This window comes from Serinus canaria, chromosome 1A, assembly GCF_022539315.1.
Source record: "Serinus canaria isolate serCan28SL12 chromosome 1A, serCan2020, whole genome shotgun sequence".
In the NCBI taxonomy this organism is placed as follows: domain Eukaryota; kingdom Metazoa; phylum Chordata; class Aves; order Passeriformes; family Fringillidae; genus Serinus; species Serinus canaria.
In genome coordinates, this window is record NC_066314.1 from 71,415,979 (window position 1) to 71,442,081 (window position 26,103).

Here is a 26,103-nt window from a genome sequence, read left to right on the forward strand (position 1 = left end):
CTCTGTAGACAGTTGGCTGTCAAGGTTCAATATTAGGCACCAGTCTGCAGAACCAGGTGCTTTGTCATGGCCAGCAAATCAGAAAAGTGATAAATCAGTTGTGATTCAAGTGCCTTAATCTCTAGCTAGAGGGAACATAAATCTTGGACAGAGTCACTAACCTCAGGTGAACTCATTAGATCTCTTCCCAAAGCTCCTCTGACTTCTCTGTCCTCTAACTTGCAGCACCATCATCTTTCTCCCTCTCCAGCAGATCCATATTCCAAATCTTCTCTAAAATTCAGCTTTTTCTGCTGCCTAAAAATTTCAGCCACTCTTTTGTCAATCTTACAACTTGATTGCTGAGTCTTCTGTTGTCACTCTGTGTCATCCTGACGTTCCATTGTCTCCCTGTTCTCCTGGCAGGACCTTCCCAAGCTCCATCCTCTCTTCACTGCTGTTGGCATTACTGAGCCAGCCCTTCCCTTCAGCCCAGGCATTGCTCCCTGTTTTCCAGAACACGAAATTACAGCTTGGTGTTGTTTCCCCAGGGTTCTTCACAGCTCTTTCACTTGCATTTCTCCTCCCCATGGTTCATGCCAATTCTGACCTGCTCTGTTGGTGACACCCCCTCCCCACCCCATTGTTCTTTTGTTCACTTTTCCTGTGCTGTCTTACTCTTTATTCCAAAGTACCTCACGTCTGTTGAATAACCTCTCCAGAAGGGTCCAACCTTCCATATTGCCCAGATTATTTATCAAGTTTTACTGCTGCTGTTGCCTGCAGACAATTACCAAGCTCATGAAATCTAAACTAGATCCAAGCACAGAACCCTAAATAATAATATAATAGGTATAGTAGATACAGTATCTACTCCTCTCTACTCTATCACATTTTCCACTTGTGGTATCTTGCCTTAAAGAAAGATCTAAAACATGCAGGACTCTCTTTGATCATGCACAGTCAGAGGTTGGATCTCTGGAGTCCTTTGAACTTCTCACAGTCCAAGTAATAAATGGTGACAGTAATGGAAAGATTAATTTGCCTTCCCTTGCTTCCCTCTCCAAGTCCAGCTGGATCCTGAGAGTGTTTCTGTGTGGAATCCAGGAGAGCCATGTGATGGTGGGAGCCACATCCCACCAGTTACCTGCTCCTTTACTGCACAAGCTCCTGGAGCTGTTCCCTCTGAGGGGTTAATTATCCAGACGAGCTCCCTCTCCATAGGCACGGATCAGTCCCTGTGTGTTCAGGGCTTGTGACATTGTTTAGGTTGGGATTGCTGTGAAATCTGGCCTCAGATTTGGTCTTGCAGCATCAGTTTCTCTCTGCTTCCCACCATCTGCTCACCAGAATTTCTGTTGCTGCTAATGCCTGGACTCAGCAATGCTGGGGAGCTTTTCTTTTCAGAGAGGATGGAACCAAATTTAAACCCACTTGTCCCACTCCCACTCAGGGCAAGCGCCCTCTGAATTGTCACTGTCTCCATCACACACAGCACTCATTCCCCCTGTGCCACAGAGAGCAAGCAGTGGCAAAAGGCAAGCTATAAAAACCCAAACCCACCTGATGTTACCTGTTCCCTTTGTGGAGCTCCTGCAGCTTTCAGAAGGTTTGTGTGAGCTGAGCCAAGCAAAGGTAGCAGTGGGATTATTAGTGGAGAGAGCAGCTGAGGAGAAACATGAAAAGGGGCCCAGCTCTTACTCTGATTCCCTTTTTTCCCATGCAGTTAAAAAGAGAGAATCGTTTCAACGTGCTTCTGTCAGACTCCTCTCAGTGGCCTCCTTTTCTCAGCAAAGTCACCAGCAGCTCCATTCATGGGATGATCTGGAAGGTTGGTTCAGTGTCACTGGGATGCAGTTAGAGGCTTTCTAAGGCTGGAGAGGCGCCTGGGAGGAAGAATGAGGCCCTTGCAGAAAAAGAGCAGCAGCCCATCAGATCTGGCTTTTTCAAACCAGGCAGGTTCCCCTTGGAAAGATTAATTACATTCAGTTTGGAAGACAGCCTTGCTGTGGTTTTTTTCTCCTAGCATTAGAGAAGATAAAGGGCGTGATTAGTGTGCACAAAGGCTCTGATCAAACCAGCTCTGGGGCTGGTGACAGGAGCTTCAAACACTTTATGGATCACTGCTGCTGACAGGTAGATCACACGAGCCTTAAACAGATGTTTAGCAAGAAGATGGATGTGTGAGATCTCAAACATGCAGGACTCCTTTGCCTGGCCATGATAGGCTGTGAAACATTAAAAAATGTGGGGTTTTTTTTTTGGGTTTGTCTTTTTTAGCTGCCCTGCTAAAAAGGGAAAAGCTCCTAACCAGCTTGCATTAAATTCTGTAAATTTTTTAAAATTGAAATTAAATATGGCCAGGTCCTTGAAGCTGTTTAACTTCTTTTAGAAATGAAGGCTGTTCTTTTGGGATGTGTGACCCCACTTTGCCCTCTCTAGGAAGCTGTAGCAGTGAGCCAGTGACTGTGAATGCTCTAAGGGCCAAGGTGCATATGAGATGCTCACTTGGAGCAGAGATTTATTCAAATGAAATTGCAGAGGTCTCTTTGCCAGGGAGCTTCAGAGACAATGGCTTTCCCTGGGATGTGTGTTCTCTGCATCAGCACAAGGACCTGGAAATGCAGTGATTCTGCAAGGCTTGTGGAGCAAACTGTGTTCACCAGACCCCTTGAAACATTTGGAGAGGTTGATACGACGGGAGGAAAATATTGCATCAGTGCCATTTATTAGGGAAATTCCGAAGTTCTGGGTGTGATTTTTGTACCTTCTCAAGAGCAATTACCTGTGGCCTTGCCCTCTGTAGCCCCAGACTCCACTCATTTGGAGGTGTGAATGTCCTGTGTGGGGGACAAGCAGAGGCCCTCCCTATCTAGCAGGATATTAAGACCTTGGCAGAGTGTCTGATGGATGTCAGACACCTGGAGGCATCTATTCAATTTAGAAATGGGCTCAAGCCCAAAAATTCAGAGCCCGGTCTCAGATTTGAACACTCCTGAGTTCAAGGATTTTTTTAATTTTTTTTTTTTTTTTTTACATCAAGTGTTTAAGCCAGTCCATATGATTAATCAAATTGCAGAATTTAGTCTGGGCATGGATTACAAGCACCCCTAGAATGCAATAGTGTTTTTTAGTGTTTAATTTAGATGGTCTGGAAAGCCTCAATCCAGGGTTTGACCTCTTTGTCATCAGCCTTAAAAGAAGTTGGTTCATAAGTGTTGATTCATAACTGTGGGGGCTTTATTTTTTCTACTCTCCTCCCCCATTTACTGGTTTTTAATTCTTTTTAAAGAAATGCAGAAGAAAAGGTGTTTGTAAGCAACTTCCCAAATTATTTTTTGCCATCCACAAGTTTAGAGCTGCCTGTTTGAATATTTCCCAGAAAGTATTGTTCTTATGTGACAACAGGTCAGAAAGACTCTGCATTAATTACACTAACATATGGTTATTAACAGATTCTAGCTCAGGGAGCAATACTTTACAATGTTATCTTCCACATAGTCAGATGTTAGCCATATTGTCAGTGCTGGCAGCTATTGTTTCACTCATTTACTTCACAGAGCTAATTACTCCCTAATAATAACTTTACCTTGGAGTTTTTCACTTGCTTGTGCCAGCAAACCTGTTCACACTACATATGCTAATTATTGGCACTTATTCATTATGTTAAGATAGCTTTAAGTTCAAGCTGTGCAGCCTGGCTTTCGGTATGGAGCCAGCTGGCTGCAAACTTCCACCTTTTTTTTTTTCCTTTTTTTTCCCCTTTCTTTTTTTTTTTTAACTAAAGTCGTTAAAAGTTTTAATATGGGCCTATCTTGTTCTCTTGACAAGATTCAGCCATTCAGGAGTTCCGGCTCCTGTTGGTTACTCATGGACAATTCCAAGTTTATAAGGAGCTCCTGGTTTTCTTTAACTATTTCTCAGAGCTTGCAGTCAGGTCCTTTCTGTTTAGTGGATTGTAAATTCATTTGCAATTGGAGGCCATTTACCAAAATTCAATTTACCATGAATTTTGTTCCTTCCCTCACCATGCCTGGTACATCACTCACTGCATTTTTCCCCTGGAAGTCCCAAGGCTTCTCAGTGCCTGCTGATTTTGGGTTTGTTTCTCTGTGCTTTTGGTGTCCAAGGGCCTAAAACATCAATGAGCTTTGTATGGATGGATTCACTGATTTGCCCTGGGATCAACCTAAGTACAGAAAATCAGATCATTCCGATTTGCAGCCTAAACCAGACAATTTCCATGGGATTTGGTCTGTTCCATCTTTCCAGAGTTCTCAATGATCCCTTTTCACACCCTAGAATAGAGCATATTTTCATAAAACCCAGAGAAATGTGGTGTCTTCTAAAGATAAAATACTGTCCTTGATTTGCATGAAGAATTTGATGAATACCAGCTGAACATCTACAGGGGAATCAAAGACAATTGATGGCTGATCCTGGTTAATGCTGTATAAAATATGGGATGTTCAAAAGGGCTGCTTCAGCTGTGACTCTTGGGGAGTCCTGTGTCACATCATCAGCATCTACTGACACATCTACTGCTTTTCCACTCTCTGCTGAACTGGTAATTTGGGGAAGTTCTAGAAGAAACTGGTTTTGTCCAAGATTAGGGGAACATCTGTGACATCCCATTCATTTTAGATCAGGAGAAAGGGGAGACTGAAATCTTCCCTCTGTAAGAATTCAGTCCATAGAGGAAAAAAATACCTAAATCTGCCTCCCTGTGAGCTAAGGGTTTTATATTCTGTGAACTGTTGAGCCACCCTGACATTAGAACTAAAAGGGTTGTTTTAAGCGTGGTCTCACTAATTCATTAGGCACAAAGTGTGCAGCAAGCTGCCATTTGGGCACCTGATCCTCCTGGTGGGCACCCTGCACACACTAGGGATTCTCTCTGTGCTGGCTGCAGTATCAAAGACAGCCTGGAGGAATTCAGTAAGATTGTTTCATGAACAGGAAAGGTGAACCCTCTCCTCTCCTGTACACACGTGTGCTTCCCTGCCACTGTGGTCAGGGTTTGTGTTCCTCAGTGCAGAATTTGGTGAGAAAAAGCAGGACAACCAACACTGAAAGATAAGATTGAATTGAAATAAAAGCAGTGTTTCCTGCAGCATCCCATATTACGAGTGCTGGGTTGGATTCTGCCTCAGTACAATTCCAGTCCTGGCAGTAAAGACTCTGAATGCAATTCCTAATGAAGCTGAAGAAGGCAGACTTTTAGCTGAGCCATGATAGATGAACTTCACAGATGCTATTGACAAGAAAGAAAGGACTCATTGTGTTTAGAGAAGGTTTGAACCAAACCCTTCAAGCTCTGACACAGCTTTCTCAGGAGCTGACCTTCCATGGGAGGCCAGGCCTGAATGCCAGACCTGATGGCACTGTGGGGATCTGGACTGAGGCTTGGAGCCTTGTGCCTGAGAGGAGACTTAAAAGAGCCTGGCATCACTGCCCAGGCAACTGCTGGCTTTTCACCTTGGTGCCCTTCTGCTCTCTGGAGAGCCCTGAGACGTGGTGAAAGTAGCTGTGCCACCACAAACGCAGCTGTACAAAATATAGCTCCATTTGGTTTGTAGCAGCAAAATATTACTGCTTTCTGCAAGGAACTGAGGTGGGTCGTGGCTGAAAACCTGCCCTGGGAACCTGTACTGAGAGTGACAGGGCTGTGACTGGGAATGCTGGTTCTGAGGACAAGGGGAACAGGAGCCTGGAGAGCTTCTGTGGGCAGGTGGACTGCTCCTCAAGTTAGTTTTGCCAGATCAGGCATGGTATTTCAGCAGTGGCAAATGACAGCAATTAAAAAAAGACATCCAGCAAAACTGCTGTGACAGAACTCTTAGGAATTTGTTTGTTTTAAAGCTGTTTCCTCAAGGAAAACTGAGAGAGAACATTCTTTTTCCTTTTTTTTTTTTTTTTTTTTTTTTTTTCTTTTTTTTTTTTATTTTTTTTCTTTTTTCCTTTTTTTATTTCTTTTTTCCTTTTTTTTTTTTTTTTTCTGTATAAAAACTTAGTTCCTCCTCAGATTCTTGGCACTCCTTAAAATCTGCTGGAGCCTGACGGACTGTTCTGGTGTTCTTAATGCACCTGAGAGTTACTTCCGAAACATGCCTTTCCTTCTGCTAGATCTTGCCAGGATCTTTTGTACAAACCTCATTTGAAGTTTCTAGGACACGCTAACGTGGCATGAAGGAGCCCTAGAAGAGTTTTCAAAATATGATTAACACCTCTTTCTAAGCCCCTATCACAGAAGGATCTCGGCCAAATTGCCTGTAATTCAGCTGCAGCTATGTTCTCTGCCAGCTGAGCACCTGGAAAGGCTTGGGAGGATGAATGGGCTCTCCAGAGACAGCAGGAACTGGGCTAAAAGTGCCTCATCTGGGCATTTATCTGTGCTCTGGCCCGTGCCCTGTGGAGTGCTGGGCTGACAGCAAGAAGCCAGTCTAGCCTGGAGCTGTGGGCAGCCTGTGTTCTGTGAGAGGCAGGGGAGACCAGGGCTGGGCACGGTGCCCTGGGGAGGGTGGCACTGCCTTAGCAGGGATGTGTCCCCTGCCACTGCTGTGTTCTGCTTGGTATCTCCAGCTGACTGCAGGGAAAGCTTTATGCTGCCTTCTGTTGGAGCATCATGTCTGACAGGAGCTTCATTTAAACATCTCTTTAAATGGTTTGGGGGTGGCTTAGGAGAGTTCTTGGGGTGCATTTTTGAGTCCTTGTGCTGCTAAACTTTTTGGTACCATAGTCAAATTACCTTACATAGCTTCCATGGATCAGCTTTTCTGTAGGTGATGTTTTGATGGGAGCATTACGTGTGGAGCTGCCTCAGAGCTGCATGCACCTGCTGAGAGCCACGCTGGGGAGCTCTGGAAAGTCCATTTCTTTTAATAATCATAGAGTCATGGACTAGTCTGGGTTGGAAGTGACCTTAAAGATCATCTTGCCATGGCACCTCCCACTGTCCCAGGTGCTCCCAGCCCTGTCCAGCCTGGGCACTGCCAGGGGTCCAGGGGCAGCCCCAGCTGCTCTGGGCACCCTGTGCCAGGGCCTGCCCACCCTCCCAGGCAGGAATTTCTTTCTGATATCCCATCCAAACCTCCTCTCTGTCAGTGTGAAGCCATTCCCTGTCACTGCACACTCCTCTAAAGAGCCATCTCCATCTTTCTGGCAGGGCACTTCATAGAAACTCTTCCATTTTACCTCCTGTAAAGGCTCCAAAGTGCCTCTGGCCTAGGGCTGGGTGTGGGTATTTTTACTGGGAAGGAAAAGGCCTGTGTGTGTCAATGGGCTGCAGAGAAAATGCCCTTCCAGGAGCCCTGGGGCTGCAGGGTGGCACCCCTGCCCAGGAGAGTGCTGCTGTGCCAGTGGAGCTGCCAGCTGGACCTGCTGAATGCTCTGCTGCTCTGGGCTGGGCTCTCCCCTGGCAGCAGCAGCTGTGCCCTGCTGCATGCCTGCCTGCTGCATGCCTGCCTGCTGCATGCCTGCCTGCTGCATGCCTGCCTGCTGTGCAGCTGCCTGTGGGCTCTGTGCAGGGGGCATCTGCTCCGTGGGTAACTCTGAGTGTAAACAGCAGTGTGTGTGCACGGACAGACACACTGCCAGCTGGGGACAGACAGCAGGAAGGAGCCTGAGCTGGCTCCTCTCGCCTGCTGGGTGATGTGTGAGCCGTGAGCACACACTTCTGCAGGAAGGTGTGTTGGTGTTGGTGTGTCTGCTGGGCACAGACTGCACGGCTGGGACAAAGCATGCTGCAGTGCATGAGGTGCACTCCAGTCTGCAGGGCTCACTGGGAACTTCAGGGGAACCTCAGCAGAGACTCCTCACTAAGGTCACTGACTCAGGTATTCTCTAAGTTATTTCTCTGGCTACACACTGAGCATATTGGAATGTCTTGGAGGCTCAGTCCAGGGCTGAATGGGAGGCAGGTCACATCCCTGGGAGAACCAAGGTCTGCAGCCAGAGCAGCCTGTGGCTGTGCTCAGCCCTCAGTCATTCCAGGACAGACATGGTCAGATTGCTCTCTTGACCAGCTGCTGCTCCAGGACAGAGCCAAATCACTGCAGCTCCTGGAAAAAGGCCTCTAAGCTAAACTTCAGGCACTGCAGTGCTTCTGGCTGTAAAATAAACATTGAAACCATTTGATCAGCTGAAGATGCTTCTTCATGGGCCCTCAGTGGCGTGCTGGGAGTTTGAAGCTCGTCACCAGTGTTGTCATCTGTCAGTGCAGTGCCTTGCAGGTGCTGCTGGGCACAGAGGTGAGCAGGCACCCCTCTCACCCCGTGTGTCTGGACAGGTTGCTCAGTTTGCTGCATCAGGACACGGTGCCCTGCAGCCCTGGGGGACCCCAGGAAAGGCACCTGCAGGCAGGACCTTGGCATAAGCACAGGCTGAGCAGAACTGTGGTCAGAGGGTCCCAGAGAAGGAGGGGGGTTGCTCACAGACAGTGCCCAGCTGTTCCAAGCAGGATTACCAGGGCTTTAATGGGGAGCACAGATGGAGTCAGCACCATTGTCCAGAGTATGCTTGGGCAGAGGCTAAAGTGTGAAGGATGAACAGCAGAGAGCTGACTGGAAAGGAAAAGAAACAAAAAAAAAAAAACAAAGTAAGAAAAAAGAGGAGGGGGAAAATAAAATCCCCTTGTTCTCAGCAAAGCACAGGGATTGATGCTGTCCAGTGGGGAGGGTGAGGAGGAAATAGCTCCCAAAGCTTGCTTTCATGGGTAGCAGGCATTGTGAGGATGGCACAGGTCATGTGCTGTGTGCAGCTGTTTGCAGGCTCTTACAGAACTGTTAGAGACTTAGCAGAGCCCATTATTCCAGGCAGCAAGGCAGTTTTACTGGATATGGACTGCTGCAATTGTATAAGCTCTCCTTTGTGTGAGCACTAATTTAGAGTGCTGCCATAAGCCAGCCATACAATCCAGGCTGCCCATGAATGAGTGAGTCATGCTGATGAAAGGCTCAGAGCACACTGCTCTGACTTTTAGTCTTAAAGGGACCCGGTGTGCTCAGAATGGGTCACATTTTAATGAACAAACTCGCTGCTGGCTAAATATTTTAGGCTTGAACTGCTAAAATAATCCTTTTCTTTTTGGAGAGAGGTATTGAACCCAAACACTTGGGATGGTTTTCCATTTGCCTTACCACAGCTCAGATCTATCTTTACTTACTGTTTTTTTATGAGATGCTGGAGTGTTGCTAATGTGCTTGTATAAACATTCCAGGTTCCAAGGGCACTGGGTAAGCCAGCAGTTTAGGTCCTGAACCATTCCTTTAGGTGCCAAGGAGATCCATGATTGTGTTATTAAAAAGCATTTGGCTGCAGGAGGGCAGCTGGTATTTTGTGAATGATCTCCATGCACAGATACAAAGGTGGTGCTGCACTGCATCAGTGTCTTCTGACTGCCTTTCCTGCAAAGGATACAACAGCACTGTCAGGGATGCCTCAGGCTTGGCTTTGCTATGTTTCACATTCTGGGCTGCTTTGGTGTGTGGGTCTGGGTTCACATTATGGGATGGTGAGCTCTGTGCCCAGAGCAGGGAGACAAAACAATTCCTGCTCCAGCTGGGCACCAAGGACAAATGATCCCAATCCCAGCCCAGGAGCACAAACCCCGTGGGCTGGAGAGAGAAAAACAAGGCTGGGAGTGCCTGGGCTAAAGCTGGGCTGGGACAATGAACTGCAAGGTGGGAATGGAGCAGAGCTGATCCCAGGGACAGACCCCGTGCCCGGCCGGGCATTTTGGGGCCATTTTGGGTCATCTTGGGGGCAGCCCTGGCTGGGCTCTGGTGCTGCCCAGGGTGGGTCCATGGAGGAGATCCTTGGAATCAATCCCTGCTTTATTCTTTAGCTCTGCCCAGCCTCTGCTCCAGGTCAGCCTCTCAAGGCATCATTAGGAGCTCTAACCTAGCTGCAGCTCTTTTGGAAAGGTATCTTTCTGCATGGCTTAGGGTAACATCAGAGAAGAGAATCTTCTCTCTGGTGACAGCACTCAGCCTTTGGGAACATCCAGAAGCCCTTGTGGAGCTCCCATCAGGTCTTGTCCAGATACCCTTCAAGAGCCTGGACCTGAAGCTGAGGGAATTGAACACCCCAGCAGCTGCTGGTGTGAGCTGAGACCTTTCTGTGTCTCCTCTTGTGCACGCCCAGGTTCTGCCCTGGGCTGAGCACCTGAGTGAGAGCTCCCCCAAGGGTCCCTGCAGTGCAGAGATGGGGCACAGCAGCTTTGGCAGTGCCCCAAGGTGCCTGGGGCACAGTGGCAGGGCTGGGAAGGGCACTGCCTGCCTTCCTTTCACTCATACACAGTTCAAAAACGGGGATACGCCTTTTTTTTTTTTTTTTTTTTTTTTTTTTTTTTTTTAGTGAAATATCTTGGTGAAAGCTTTAGAAATGGAAGAAACTGGATTGGGACTTCTGTGTCCTTATGGCAATTCCCATGTGTCTCCCTCACCTCGTGAGGCCTGTCTCCTCCTCTGCTGAAACTGAGCTTTCAAACAAGATGTACTGCTCATGTCATAGATGGAGGAAAAAATTAGGTGTCAATAGTAATAATAATAACAACAACAACAACAACAACAATAATAATAATAATAATAATAGCAACTCAGTGTCCTGCTGGTGAGTGCATTTGAACCTGAGTTCTGCTCCATAGATGCCTTGTCCTTTTAAAAAAAATTAAATTACATTAAATATTTTATATATATATATATATATATATATATATATATATATATATATTAAAATGAGCAATTTTTTTCATTGTTTCTGCTGAGTGCCATTGGGATCAATTTGTATTGACTTCAGCAGAGCAAGGACTCAACCCAAAGTTCCTACAAGTCAAATGTTGCCCTTAAAAAAATTATGCTTATTACAAAGTCCTTTTTCTGAGCTGAATACTTCTTAAAAGCTAAAGGCATTTTAAAAAATCATTTATTACTTGATGTTTTCACCGTGTTTACTGCTGGTTGCCTTTCTGATCTAACTGTCAAATTAAGTTTATTGAGTCAGTTTTGTTTAATTAGTTTAATTTTACTTGTTCAGCAGCACTGCCAGAGTTGTACTTTTTAGATTCACAGCTCTGAATGAAAATATTCCCAGTGACTGGCAAGACAAAACAAAAAACAAAAGTGGGAATGGAATTACTAAAATATTTTTATTTGCTTGGGTAAAATGCTTCCAGAATTGAAATTTGGAGCAGAAAATTTGTAAGGATCCCAATAACTTGGCTTGCTAACCTAAATCCTTCCCTGCTGAGGTCTCAGAACTTCTGCTGGCTTTCCTGGAGTCAGGTCCAGCACACAAAGCCTGGGATGTGTTGGTCTGCCCATGGAAACAGTGCTGGGAATAAATCAGTTGGTCAGAAAATTCCTTTTATTCCCGAGGAGGAGGGGATGGCTCAGGAGCAGAACTCTAGCAAAGCCTGAGTGCCCAGGGTTTGTGCCAGAAGAGGTGGATCATGCCCCTGGAGCAATCCCAGAGCTTCTTGCAGTGCTCCTGGCACCCTTCTGTCCCAGGCACATTTCCTTGGGTGTGCAAATGCACAGTTAAACACTCAGCAGCTGAAGATGAATGTGCTCCAAGTTTATTTTCATTGAGGGAGAGTGTGGGAGCTCCCCGAGGAGCCAAGAGAGGCTGGACAGTGACAATGGATAAGGATCTGCTCCCTGCCTTTGTGGAAGACAATGGCTTTGTGAATATTCTGCTTCCTCTCCAGGCTGCGAGCTGGTGTGGTTAACCACAATTGTTGAGTAATTGTTCTGTGGTTGAGAACAAAATGCTGAATTAAACTGTTCCCAGCACAATAATTGTGTGATTACAGCATTTATGCTGCTGGCCAAAAGAACAGTCATTAGGTTTGGAAGACTTACCAGAACCACAGTCGGAGGGAAAAAATGCAAATCACATGTAAATTGTCCTCTAATACCTATAGTGGCTTAAAAATGGCTCTAGGAGTGTGGTGTGTGTATATTCAAAGGCAGCCAAGGCTGAAAAAGAAGCTTGTACATTTGTGAGCTCCTTGAGAGCAGGGAGCCAGGAGCAGGGGTTATTGATGCTCGCTGTGCTGTGCTCTCCCCTCTGCTGAGACCCTGCAGTATGCACCTGCTGGGGGCTGCTCCTCCCCCTGGGCACACCTGCCAGGGCTGCTCGGGTGCAGGTGGGGCTGCCACGCCCAGCCACGCCCTGGGCCACGCCCATGCCAGCACAGGTGTGTGTCTGACTGCGGGGCGCCACCAGGAGCATGACACCTGACTCAGGGGGAGAGGTGCCCTGGGAGGTGGGCAATTTCCTTCTCCTCTGCATGGGCTGTGCCTGCCAGTGCCAAGGAAACAATTCCATTTAGTCTCTTTTTTTTTTCCTCTTTTCTTCCTTTTTGTTGTTTTCCTCATATTTTTAATAATAAAGTGTGGAGGAAGACAAGGGAGAACTGAAGGTGACAGCAAAGAAGAAGATACAGTGTTTGGGCAATCAAAATATTTGTAGCTGCAATTTAGTGGAGTAAAAAGCTGCAGGATTTGGCCAGCTGCTTACCTGGCTGTGCACAGAAATCAGATGATGAGATGTCTAAATTTTATCACTCTGCCTACAGCCAATTGTGCTGTAACTGTATTGCTGTCACTAGATTGCAGGCACAAAATTAGAGACTGTCTTCAGCCCTATTCAGAAAGTGTTCCCAAACAAAATCCTTGTGAATAACATTTTTTATGAGGATTTTGGTAACAGGGTACAAAAAGCATCAGGAGGTGAATGGAAGAGTGGTGACGTTTCTGCTGAGGTTGTGTTTGTTCTGCAACTCGAGTCTGCTCTGCTTTTGAAATCAAACTTTTGATGGCAAACCTGAATTGTGCTGGGGAGCAGTTCCACTGTCAGGAGGGACAGGCAGGAACAAGTCTGGGCAGCTGAGGGATTGGAAAAGGTCTTCATTGTGCATGTGCCTGGCAGCAGTTAGGGGCTGTCCAGCCCTGAAGCTGTGCTTGCTGCAAGGATTTCTAATAACATCTGCTCAGAGCTGTGCTGGCCATTTGTTCGTGGAGCAGGGATCTCTGAGGCCTTACAGCAAGCAAGGAAACTCCATTTACAGCAGGATCAGTGGTGGGGACAATGACAATGGCAGCATTGTTATTGTCTTCAGAAAAGAATGACACTGAGTGTTGTAACTGCTTGTGCTCTGAAAGGGATGCACAGGAGACCACACCTACCCTGACACCTGTATCTGATTTAATAGTAATAGTAATAATAATAATAATAATAATAATAATACAGGGGGGAGAAGAGGGGCCATTCTCAGGTTTAGTCAGTGGATTTTAGTCTGAGGTTTTCTGAGCACACCCAGTTCTGCAAGAGCCTGCACTGATCAGAGATGAAGGATGTTTTTTTCCCCTGTAGTTCATTAGTTTGTATGCAGTTTTATTAACTATGTCCCTGTTTAAAGAAGGCAAGAGGAGGGAATGACTCTGAGTGCAGACACTTTTTTTTAGCCCTCTAAGTCTATTTTTTCTCTCTCTTTCTGGATGGTATGATTTGAAGTGGATGACTTTGATAAGACTTTCTTGTTTGTTTATAGCATTGCACTGTTCAGCAGCTGAATGGGTTTTGAATTTCTGCCCACTACATGATATGAAATAACCCCTGTTTCTTCCCCGTCGCCCACACACTGAAATTGCTGGGTTTTTTAATTAATGATATTCCATTTCTCAAAGAGATACTGAGAGAAAAATACATCTTGAAACCTTAGGGGTTTGTTTGAAAGGATACCCTCAGCATTGTGCCAAAAACGAGGTCAGGGAAGTGGCCATCATCTCCTAAGTGCAGTGGTTCCTGACTGGAGCTGTTCTCCCTGTTCCAGTGTAAGGATCTGGGGGTTTGGGACAGGAAAAATACTGCTGCCATTTATACATCAAAATTATTAGTTACTGGTGTTTGAATATATTATGGAAAAATCAACAGGGGGTGAAGGGAGAGGTTTAGCAGCTGGCCTTTACACAGATGCCTCTGAATAACTTCAAATGACAAAAAATACACCTTTTAAAGTGTAATGGCATCAGCCACGCTCCTACCACCCATTCCTTGATTTTTGCAGGAAAACAAACACACTAAAGAAATCTTTTGTGAATAGGCTCACTCCCCAAAAGCTGCTTTACTTCAGTCTACACAGGAGCAAGAACCATGCTCAGAATAAATTCAGAGAGTATTTAGAAGCAATATGAATGTTATTTTAGAAAATGAGAATGAATTGCCTGAGCTGCATTCTCAACCTGAGAACCATTTTGGGCAGTTTTGCATCTGAGCATTTCATGGTCCTGTTGGCACCTTTGCACAAACACCTTCCCAACAGTACTTTGGTGTCAGGAGGAGCCCCAGGGTGCCCTGGAAGCACTGCAGAGGTGCAAGGTGGGGCACTTCTCCCAGGTGACAGAGCTTCCTGCCAGAAAACAGCCAGGCTTCTGCCTGTGGGGGTGTGTGACACTGGAGTTTATTTCCTGTCCATTTATTTACTAATTGCCTTGTCCTCAGCTGAGCCTGTTGGCTTCCAACATTCATGGAAGTTCTTGAAAAGTCATTTTTGGATTGTTCCTCTTCTCCCTCTCTTTTAACCCACACCAGTTCTGAGCCTTCCCACCCATTCCTTGTTTTTATAGTCCAGCCACTGATTTAAAGTGTTAAGATTTGCAGAGTCAAGCTTGGAAAATCCCCCTGCTCCTACAGGAAAAGTCCTCTTGATTCCCCACTCCCCTCTGGAGCCCTCAGACAGAAACAGTGCTCTGAACTCTCTGCAGCAGTGTTCACTGTCAGTCCTGCTTCCAGAGCTGCCCTGGTGTGATGCCCTTGCACAGAACCTTTGGGGCTGGCAGAGGGAGAGCCCTGAGCACCAAAGCAGAGCCTCTGGAAGGAAGGAGGCTGGCTTGGCACCCACATGGCAAAACTCAGCCTCCCAGTCCTTCTAACCAGGGTGCAGGAGATCAGGAGGATGACCCAGATGCCTTCTGAGAGGCTGCTGTCAGCAGTGACACGGGAGGTTCATTGCTCTGGGCCCCTGATCCTTTCTGGCATGTACAAATAAGCCCAGAGTTCATGATATTGTGAATAACTGAACCCATCTATCATAGAGGAGCTAACTGCAGAAAAGAGTGCACGTGCTGCTCAAGGAATTATCCTACATGCTGTCTTCTAAATCACATCAGGAAAGCTCCCACCTGTTTTCTGTTCCCTGACAAATGTTCCTCTGGATGGCTTTGTGCTGCAGCCATCAGCCCTGGCCCAGGGCTGGCAGGGGGAGCCTGAGGCAGGCAGATGGAACCTGTGCTCTGTCATATGCTGCAGCAGCACCAGGCACTCCTGCAAGCCCAGAGGTTTCCACTTTGGGAAGTGACTTTGTGCATTAACTCTGGATCACGACACTTGCACTTAGGAGTGCCTTGCTGGTGGCCAACAAAACCACAAATAAAGAACAGTACAGCACCTCAGTCAGCAGCTCTGACAGCCAGCAGTCCGTGGCAGAGTTCCCTTGCAGTCCTGGTTTATTCTTCTAGGAGGGCACTAACATTTAAACAGGGTGCTCAGGTGCTTGGAGGCTGCCTTGAGAAACTCAGTGTTTGTGTGAATATCAAGGGAGGTGAAGTGAGGCGATGTGCCCAAAACTGTGGTCATTGTACCCACTTGCTAACTTCAGCCTCTTCATGAAACAAGCAGCTCAATCCACCAAACAATGAATCTTCTTCTCTTCTAGAAAGGAAAGGGTTAATTACTTTTAGTGTTGCTCTTGAGCTGGGATCAGGAGGGGCTCTTGGGTGCACTGCAGTCTTGCAGGGTAGCTGTTACCTGAATTCCAGTCCCCGCCTCTGGAGGTCCTGGTTTGGCTAGAGACCCCCCTAGTGCAGTCTGGAGCAGCTCTCCCTCTGTCAGCCCTTGGGCTTTTGTCTTAGAACAGCTGGGATGAATTCTGGTTGATGTACTTCTTGTTTAGGCTGTTTGTTCAGTACCTTTGTGGCAGAGCTGCCCTCTAGGTAACTCACCTGCCAAGCTGCACAAACAAGAACACTTGTTAAACCTCATTCTGTGCAATGAAAGGCATCTTCCTGCTTTTCTCTCCTCTCTTTTTTTCCATACTAAACAGAATATTCAAAAAAACTGTTTTGAAGTTCTTTATTTTAGTTACAGAAGTGAACAAATGAGCAACAAATGAACTGCCTTTTTCCTTTGGAAGTGTCCAAGGGTTGTTCCTGAATGTGAAAGGTCCTTTTGGCCTCTGTCCTGCCAAGTGCTGCTGGAGGTCTGTCTGTCAGCACTGCATGTTGTGCTGTGGCACGAGCTGGAGGAGGAAGTTATCAGCATGGGAACAGCTCCTGTCTGTGTTCCTTGGCAGTGTCAGGCACTCTGCTGCACCTAGTTCAAAGGGCTGTGTGTGAGTTTACAGGCTTTGTGCTGAGAGGGGTTGGAGATGGATGCTGGTGGGGACACCCAGGCTCTCCTGCAGGACAGAGCTGAGGTGGAAAGTGTCCAGCCTGAAAAGCCTTGCTTTTTTAAAGTGGAAAATGCTCATGTATTTCCCTGAGATGCATTCTGGAGGTGTGTTCCTTGAGTTTGCCATGAGCCAGGTTGCATCCTTTGGGGATTGTGTCCATATTCCACCAAGCTGAGCATTTTTTCCACGCCAGCCCTCAGAACGAAGCTGTCCTGTGCCAGCAGGGAGGGGAGCCTGTGCTGGCTGTGTCCCTGAGCCCCTGGGATTCTCCCAGGACCAGCAGTGTGGGAGCTGCAGGCAGGGACAGGGCTCAGGGCTGCACACTGCAGGTTGGGAGCCCTGCTCTGAGCTGCCTGAGCCTCCTGCTCAGCACAGGAGGAATCACATGTGGGGCCCAGATCATCCCCTGCAGGAGAGCTTACAGGAGGTGGTTAGGAAGAAAAAATGCACCTCTGCCTCAAGGCACCCTCCTTGTGCTGTGATCCTGGACACCCAGGGAGCAGCCCATAAAATGCACCCCAAACTCAGGAGGAGGAGGAGGGATCACCCCATGGCTGGATGGGCAGAGCTTCCTGCTCTGTGGGCTCAGGACATGCTTCTGGCAACCTGGGCAACTGATACACAGAGGAGAAAAACATTTTCCTGTCTTATTTTAAACATCACTGAAAGGGAAATAGCAGATTGTAGTTATATGGGGACGTATATTTTTATTTCCCCTAAGATAGACACGGGGAGGGGGGTGAGGTAAGGAGGGCCAACACATGTGCTAATTAAAGCATGCAGTCCTTCAGCAGAGTGTGTGGCACTGGGAGCCAAGTGCTTCTGGAGGAAGGGGGACAAATGCAATTAAACATGTCATTTTTGAAGGACAGATTTGTGTTGCTGCATGTGAAATGTGCATTGCATTCTTCCCTGAACGGTAGAAGAGATGCTTAACTTCCAAACAAGTCACAGGCAAGAAGATATTCCTACAACACTTTGAAGTTAATCAAATCATTCATGTGCATCCACTGCTCTAGGAATGAAAAATCTGAACTTATTTGGGGCAGCTGAGAGTAACTCCAATGAAAATAAAAATTAGCCAGCCCTCTACATGGACAAACCCCCTGGGAGTGCATTTCAGCAGAGATCTCCTGCAGCTCCTGAGGGGCATCCTTGGAGCAGCTCAGGAGTGAATAGTGTGCAGGGTTGGGTCAGGGGTGGAGCAGAGAGTGCTGCCTTCAGCAGCTGCTCTGAGCCACACTCAGCAATTCACTGTCCATCACCAGCCTCACCAGAAGGAATAGAATTGCTTCTGAAGAGCCAGAGGTGGGTGCATAGCAGTATTTTCCCCTCGGAGGAAAATGTTATATATATTATATATGCTGGGAAATGCACTGAGATATTTACCTTGGAGAGAGGAAAACTTATTTAAAAGTTGATGCTAATAAATATGTAATGAACAGCTGCAGAAATGAAATTGGGGGAAGTGTATGAAGAGAAAATAGATAGAACTAATAGCAGCTGCTATTTTAGGGGCTTAGGTGTGCTGAAAGTGTGGATTTATGTCACTTGAGAAATGGGATAAGCCTTCTAGATTGAGCAAGAGTCATATGGAGGGGAAGCTCTGAACTTTAGGGGTTCTGTCTGGATGCAGGGGCAATGAAGAGCCAAAATAAGGCCATGCATGCTCCCCTGATCGGGCATTCTCCAAGCCACAAATGTCCAACTTTGCCATCTTAATGTTCCTTTAAGCTCCTTTCCCTGTGTAGCTATTTACATGGTGACCCAAGGCACACATGAGTTTCTACAGAAAATAGAACTGGAGCTGTCAAGTCTTTGCAATCTAAATTTGAGGAAGTCACAGCAGGAGCTAGTAACAAACAGTGGGGGTAACTGTTAAAAACACTGCTTGCTGCTTAGGTAGCTGTGGAAACCATAGTATGTTCCTAAAAGGGGATGGGGAGCAGGATTTAGGTGGAACTACTACAGTTCCAATGACGCAGAGAATCCTGGAAACATGAGCTGTGACTGTGCTCAGTGCAGTGTCTCTGTGTGCTTGGGTTTGTCGTGGTCGAGGCAGAGAGGACACGCACAGACTGCTGGAGATGCTGGCCCAGGCTGCCACAGCTTGAGCTGGCTCCAGCTTTGCCAACAAATCCCCTTTGAGATGGTAAGCCATTTAGGGCCAGACTTTCCAAAGGCACTGGAACAAATAAAGATGCACTGAGGCACTTCCCAAAGCCAGAAATCCCTGCAGGCAGCTGTGGGTGTTTCCCCCTTGGACACTAGAGTTACTCTTGGCTGCTTGTCATGTGCTCCCACTGATTTTTGCATTGCTGACTTCCTTAGGGCTGGGCTCTCTTTCGGATTTTCAGGGGAAGCTGTGGAGGTTTCCTGGTGTGGTGCTTTGGCACTGCCCAACAGCAGGAGCCCACAGCAGCCCCTCACTCACCCTGCCCTGCCACAGCTGGGCAGAGGAGAGAAAACAACCATGAAGGGTTCCCATGTGCTCAGCTGAGCCAGGGGCAACAGCTGGAAAACCAGGAAAACCTTGGGGGATTGTGTCTGTGTCCTCCAGACCAACATCTTAAAGCAGGCCAGGAGTTACAAGGTGAAATTGTAGCTCATTAAAGCCATTGGGAACTTTGTGAGGTTTAGAATGCAGTTGTCTCCTTTAGGATGTCACAGCTGAGAAGAGGTCACACTGAGAGAGCCTGGCCAGGGAGAATCTTGGCAGCTGTGTGAATTATTAGATTATTGAAGAGGTATTTCTTTTTATGGACATAAGTCCATTAGCAGAACAAGTTGAAGGGCCTGGAACACAGCCCTGATTTGCAGTCCTTTATATTCAAATTAGAAATGCAGTATCAAGAAGTTACAATACAGAAAATGTTGGAAGGTATGTAAGCCTCCAATAAAAAAATTTTTTGAGAGATTTAACTGATAATAAAAAGCATTTGAGAGATTGAACTGATGTAGTAATACCTTGAAAAGAAAATAAAAGCGGAAACACCTTAGCTGTAACACTCAGAAGGAGGGCCCGTATTCAATGCCACTTGAAGCAGTTGTATCCTAGCAATTCCAGTTAATAATAATAATAAACATAATGAGTTAAATGTCGTAGTAAGTGAGCCATAAAAATGCAGAGTCCATCATTTGTGTGATATTGTGTCAGGTAATCGGATTAAAATAAACAAATGTTTGCATTTATTTGTGTTTAGGAGAAGATGAAGTGGAGCTGAGTGCAGCTCCATACATTCCATCCTGGAATGAAAATCACATTGTTTTGACTGTGTTATTCCTATATCCATGCAAACCATCCTCATCACTCCGTGGTTTTTGCCTCCCCAGTGCAAGCAGGGTTGTGTCATTTGAAATGAGGGGCTGCAAGGCCCCTTGGAGAGCTAAAGAGGAGCAGCAATCCGAAAAAAAAAATGAAATGCAGCAGTCAGATTTAGGAAGAAAGGGCATTTTCCTGGTAAATGTTTTCCTAAATGGGAATTTTTCAGCGTGGTGTTTTGCTCGTGTGTTTGGCAGTCACTTGGAATCAAGTGCAGACTTAAGCTACATTGTGGGCTTGGCAATGACAATTTGTGTGTGTGTGGTGCTTCAGTTATATTAGCCCTGGAGGCAGAGTTAACACTTGCAGTGGGACAAGAGTATTTGCAGTCATCAGAGAACTTTGCAGTCAGCTTCAATAACATCACTCCATTTTTTTCACTTTTTTTTAACATTTTTTTTGGCAGCAAAGCACTTAGTAGAACCATCTGTCTTTCTATTAGTGTTTTTTGAGTCCTGTTTTGAAGCTTCTTCGCTTGGCAAAGTCACTTTCATCCTTGGAAACCATTTAAAAAAAAAAGTTCTGTGGCTTTTTGCCGAAGAAGAGTACTATGCAAAAATTCCGCATGGCTGTTCATTTTTGTTCTGAAAGAATAGTTACTTTGTCTTTGTCTTAAAAAAAAAAAGGCCAAAAAAATAAAAAAGCAGCAAACCACAAAACCTCAAACAAAACAAACCAAAAATGAACACGTGAAGCAAAGGCAGGTATTGGACAGCTCAAGGATATCTGGGCAGATAGAGAGCAAATCACATTTTTTATGGTTTTTTTCTCCTGTAATTCAGCTGAAAATATGTATGCCTTCTAATTAACAGGATCAGAACAGAAAGACAAATATTGAAGTAACAAAAAATGGATCAAGCTGGTTCAGTGAGTGGAGCTACATCTACTCTATCTTTCAGCTTCAATCTTAATCTCTCACTGCAAGAATTTCTGTCAACAGTGCTCTTGAACTCTGTCCTTGGGAATTCTTTCAGACCATGCAGACACAGGCAGCACACACAGGGGTGTTGCCAGCTCCAGGCATAAATTAAAAGAGATGGTAATCCCAAATTTTGTGTCGCTGTTTTGCCTGGTAATGGTGTTGGGTGAACCAAGACGTGGCCTGGATTTAAGGAGAATAAATGAGAATAGAATGAAGTGCAAATGGTGCCTTGTGAGCAGTGGCAGCCGAGGACTGGGGCAGGTTCTCTTTCCCAGTTCTGCAGTGCAGGGCTCACACCTTCCTGCACCCCTCAGCACAGAAGGCTGTCTCTTGGTACTCTGGTTTTCTGGGTTACTTCAGCCACACAATAAATTCTAGTTTTCAAGGACATCTCCATCTCTTCAGTGCCTCAGCCTTTACAGTGCCATTAAAATCTAGGGGAGCTCTCTTAAAAAGGAGCCAGTTCTTCTGGACTGACTGATCTGGTCGGTGCAGGGGGGTTTAAATTGAAACAAGACATTCAGCATTTTAATCCAGCAAACTTTGTGTTCCTCATCTGTGAGAAACACAGAGACAGCTTCCATTTCTATCAGTTATAAAGCTATTACCGGAACTGGGTAAAAGCAGCAGCAGTAGACGTTGTCCATGGCCCACGTCCAGCTTTGGTGACTAATTTCTGCATGGCTGTAGTCCCCTGCAGTATCCACTTACAATATAATATTTTCCACTTCCTGACTTGCATGGTTGTGTAGAGTTGCTGTGCAGAGTTGAACGCCCAACACTTCGGGCATGGCTGGTTTATTTGTGAATAAAGGTCTCAGCCTTTTTTCTGGGAATTCATCTTTCCACATGTACAAATAAGTGCACGTGTATGAGCAGAAGAGCAGCACTGGCTGTGCTGTGTGCTACTTGTGCACTTACTTTTCCTTTCTGAGGAGGTGTCAGTGTTTGGGCTTGGTCAGGGTGAAAGCTGCTGTGTGAGACAGACCCTGCTCCACAGTTCAGTGAAAGAGAAGGAAGTGCCCCCCTACACCAGAGATAAGTGAGCCATCATGAACTGTGGGGGGAATAATTAAGTGGGATACAGATAGGCCTTGGTGAAACCTTTCAGTTTATTTTGGATTCATGGCGTTCATGTGGAGTGTTTGGTGATGAAGATGAAGCCCCACAGTTGCTGCTGCTGGAGCACCCCAGTATGAAGAGGTGAATTCAGAGCAGACCTCTCAGATCAGCAGTGAAAGAGGGCACAGTGCCCCACACTGTCCCCCCCGCAGTTCTGTGTTTGATTTTGCCTCTCTGTTCAGCAGGTCCAGGGTCAGCTGCCTCCTCTGATGATCCCCGTGTTCCCCCCAGACCAGCGAACCCTAGCAGCAGCTGCCCAGCAAGGATTCCTCCTTCCTCCTGGCTTCAGCTACAAGGCGGGCTGCAGTAAGTCCTGGGGGTTTCTTTAGCTGCAAGTGGGCATTGCAGGGCACAGCTGGTGTGGAAGTAGCACCCTGTCATGGACAAAGCCACCAGCCTGCAGAGATGAGTGTGGAGCAGGGCATGGGTTGTTCCAGCCTGAGAAAAGCCTGTCAGAGATGAAGGAGCTGTTCTACACAGCGGCCAAACATCTGACACAAGAGGTGCATTTGTGCTCCTCATCCCTGACAGGTCTTTCTGACAACTGAACGTGCTCATGACCACAAACTTGCATCTGAAGAGAAGCCATTCGAAACTTCCCAATAAATTTCAACACTGTTGTTAGAAAACATGTTTTTTCCTGAAGCAGACTGCTTGCTATTTGTGAACTGAGGGCCTATTCTAGTCTCTGTCTTCACACAGAGCTCACATTAATCTCAACGGAGGTTCTGCACAGAGATCAAAGATAGCATATGCCTTTCAGTTTGATGGACTAACACAAACTCTGAGGATATTTGTGAGAGCCTAACACTTTAAAATATAGCATCTACTTTTTTTAATCTTTGAAAGATTTGTATTGTTCTCTACATTCCGCAGATTTTTTTATATTTTATTTAAGCCTTCTATAGGATTTCATCGTCCTGTCAACATGATGAGAATAAGTACGAGTTAAGAAATAATGAAGGAACTTTATTTCTGTGAATAAACTTAGCTAGAGCATGAATTTCATGGACTTGTTGTCTTGCACTTGTAGAACTCTTCTGCCATCAGTTTTCTACCGAAAACTGGCAGAGTTATCTGGGACTTGCTTGTTCTACCCTCCTCTGTCTGCTTTGGGTGTTTGCTGTGTCCATGTCACTGTGTCCATCTGTATCCTTGACTCACTCATTAATTCATCACTTGGTTTGAGTTACTCAGCACTTGCCACTGCTGCATTTTTTGTAAACTCAGAACATAAAAAGATTTCTTTAGTTAAGCTGGCTTAGCCCACAATTTCAGATTTCCCTAGGCTTCTGAACATCACAGACACAGCACTTGAGCACTAGCTCGGTTTCTTTGGCCACTCACACCTTCTCCTGATATTTTACAGACTGGGACCACTATTGCAAACACTGTTCCAAACATTTCCCATCCCTCAGCAGCTGCAGTGCCAAAACGTGGCCTCATTCAGTTCTTCCAGTGATTTCACACACTCAGCCTCTCAGTGATTCACACTGCAGAATGTGAAGCTGTGAGCCACGCTGAATGTGAGTGCTACCATCACTGTGGGCCTGGAAAAGGTCAGCAAAGCACGCTGCTAGACAGGTCTGGCAGATGATATTGTTTCCATGTTAGTCAAGTCCAGTTGGGGTAGAAGGAGCTGAGGTGGTTTTTTCCCTTCTTTGTAGTGCGTGCACATGAGCTCCATGATAGTCCTGTAGTTCCTCACAGCTCTGGAATATTAACTCCATGATAGTCCTGTAGTTCCTCACAACTCTGGAATATTAACTCCATGATAGTCCTGTAGTTCCTCACAGCTCTGGAATATTAACTCCATGATGCTCCTGTAGTTCCTCACAGCTCTGGAATATTAACTCCCTGATGTTCCTGTAGTTCCTCACAGCTCTGGAATATTAACTCCTTGATGCTCCTGTAGTTCCTCACAGCTCTGGAATATTAACTCCTTGATGCTCCTGTAGTTCCTCACAGCTCTGGAATATTAACTCCATGATAGTCCTGTAGTTCCTCACAGCTCTGGAATATTAACTCCTTGATGCTCCTGTAGTTCCTCACAGCTCTGGAATATTAACTCCTTGATGCTCCTGTAGTTCCTCACAGCTCTGGAATATTAACTCCTTGATGCTCCTGTAGTTCCTCACAGCTCTGGAATATTAACTCCTTGATGCTCCTGTAGTTCCTCACATCTGTGAAATAGATGTGACATCACGTGTTTGTGTAACCCTGAAAATTGAAAGGCAAAAAGAGCAAAGTTTCTGCTGCTCCTGGCAGTGAGGCTTGGAATGAGCAGCGTGCCAAGATGTAGGGCTGAGCAGGAGCCAGTGGAAAAAGAGCTCTGTGTTTGGTGGTTGCCTGGCATGTTTGGCTGAGTTTGGCTGAGAAGCTGAGGAGAAGTGATAAGTAGTCCAAAGGGTTTCTTCCTTTCACTCAGCATCTGGAGTAAACCAAAACTCACATTTAGCCACACCTGGAAAGCTTCACCTAGCTGCCTTCAAACCACAGTATGTTCACAGCAAATCATGTTTTTGACAGACCACTGAAAGGTATTTCTCCCACTTTTTTGGCTTGCCCTACTGTGTATCAGTCCACCTGGCAAAGTCTATGAGCCAGAGAGCTTTGGGTACAGTTTTGTTAAGCACCTGAGTGACTTAGGAGACTAAACCTCCCTCTTAAGAGTGACAGAGGCACTAGGACCTGAGCCTTAGGGGTGCTGACCAAATTCTGGTACTGCAGGCACCTGTGCTGGCTTGAGCTGAGCTGGGGTGGGCTGCAGCACCAGCATTGTGCTGCTACACAGAATGTCCAGCAGATTGATTTGCTCAGCTGCTGAAAGGGTGAATTGCCTGATTTTCACTGAGTTTGCCTTTGGGGGCAAAGCCCTCCTAGGAACTTCCAAAGAGCCCACCAGCATCTCCTGTACACCACTGCCTTTTAAACTCTGTGGTTTAAAATCAGGGTGTGTGCCTGACTAAAATGGAGTCTCACTTCCACATCTTCCCAGTCCTTTTGGAAAACCTGCCCTTCCTTCTGGACTGATTGCATTTTTCAGAATTGTTAACTGTGGCTGACTGATGGAAATTCTCCAGTGATGATTATTTATTTATTAGCATTTAGCAGTTATTATTATTATTTATTAGCAATAACAACCTGCAGATAGGAATGATAAAAACTCCATGTGACTATTCCGTTTCAGTCACAAAGAACATAAAGCTATGAAAGTTTTCACACACTGTTCCTCAAAAACAGTGAGATTTGAGAATTTGGGTAAGGAAGAGAGAATTACTGCAACAGCCAGTATTTTCATAAGCAGCTGGTGATGCAGAGCTCCTTGACTTTGGAGACACATTCAGAGGGACATTTGTGCTGCTCTGCACCCTGTCCCTGTGGGAACTGAGGTCTCCAGAAGGAGATGTATGGGCCAGGCTTCTTGGTTAAGCATTCTCAAACTTGTTTCTGTCCAGGCTGTTCAGATTGCTTCAGCTGAGATGGTTCTTTTTCATGGGGACTGTTGGGAAGGGGTTAAAGAGCAGCCTGGTCCCAGTGGAAACCTTTGCAGGAGCTGTGGTGGGAGCTGTTGGTCCCCTCAGCCCAGCTGGAGTGTGAGCAAGGCTCAGGGTGTGCAGAAGAGAAGAAATGTGGGATAGCTGTACTGCTGTTTTATTTGCATTCAGCTCAGATAATAAAGCCTGATTGAACTCCCTCAGTGCTTTGTGAGCCACCAGAGAGGATGAGATGTGAGTCCAGTGGTTTCAGGTGTGTCAGGGTTCCTCAGGCAGTGCTTACCAAGGGACTCATCACTCACCAGGCAGAGCCTGGGAAGGGAGAGCTCTGCTTTCTCCACACAAGCTTTGTTTTCTGAGCATTTAGACTGAGGAGAAGACAAGAATGATCGTTCCAGTTGGTAGCTGTGGTCCATTTGGACTCCTTTCCTGGCAGATCCCAAGGAGGAGCAGGGCAGAGGTGCACTGATCCTTTGTCCCCATCCTTTGCCAGGCTGCAGTGACTGAGGACTCAGGGACCTTCTAACCCAGTGTGGCACCACTGTGAGATGTGGTGTTGGAAACAAAGAGATTTCCTCTGCTTGGTTCCAGCCTGATGGAAAACATTCTAGAGAGATGAAATGCTCAAAAAAACCCAGCAATATCAGTCTCTATTATATGCAGAGCAAATGATTCAATTATGCTTTTCCAAATATTTTTCAGGATTGGGTAAATAAAGGGAGGAGGGGGGTAAATATTTTCTCCGTGGTTGCATGGCAGGTCATGCTCTTTGGTTTCCAATTTGAAGTTCTGCATTTCCTTTTCTTTC

The 26,103-nt window shown here is 46.2% G+C and overlaps 1 protein-coding gene across 6 annotated transcripts in view; it reads left to right on the forward strand.

Annotated features, from left to right (window-relative positions):
• The window catches only part of SOX5 (SRY-box transcription factor 5), a 293,023-nt gene that overhangs the window by 168,868 nt on the left and 98,052 nt on the right, over positions 1 to 26,103 (forward strand). For 3 of the 6 annotated variants that reach the window (XM_018919866.3, XM_018919869.3, XM_018919870.3), the window contains one exon: positions 21,981 to 22,104. In XM_018919866.3, the coding sequence (XP_018775411.1) occupies positions 21,981 to 22,104 (124 nt within the window). The remainder of the gene's footprint in view (positions 1 to 21,980; positions 22,105 to 26,103) is intronic. The other 3 variants (XM_009095179.4, XM_050969802.1, XM_009095181.4) reach the window with 1 other exon arrangement.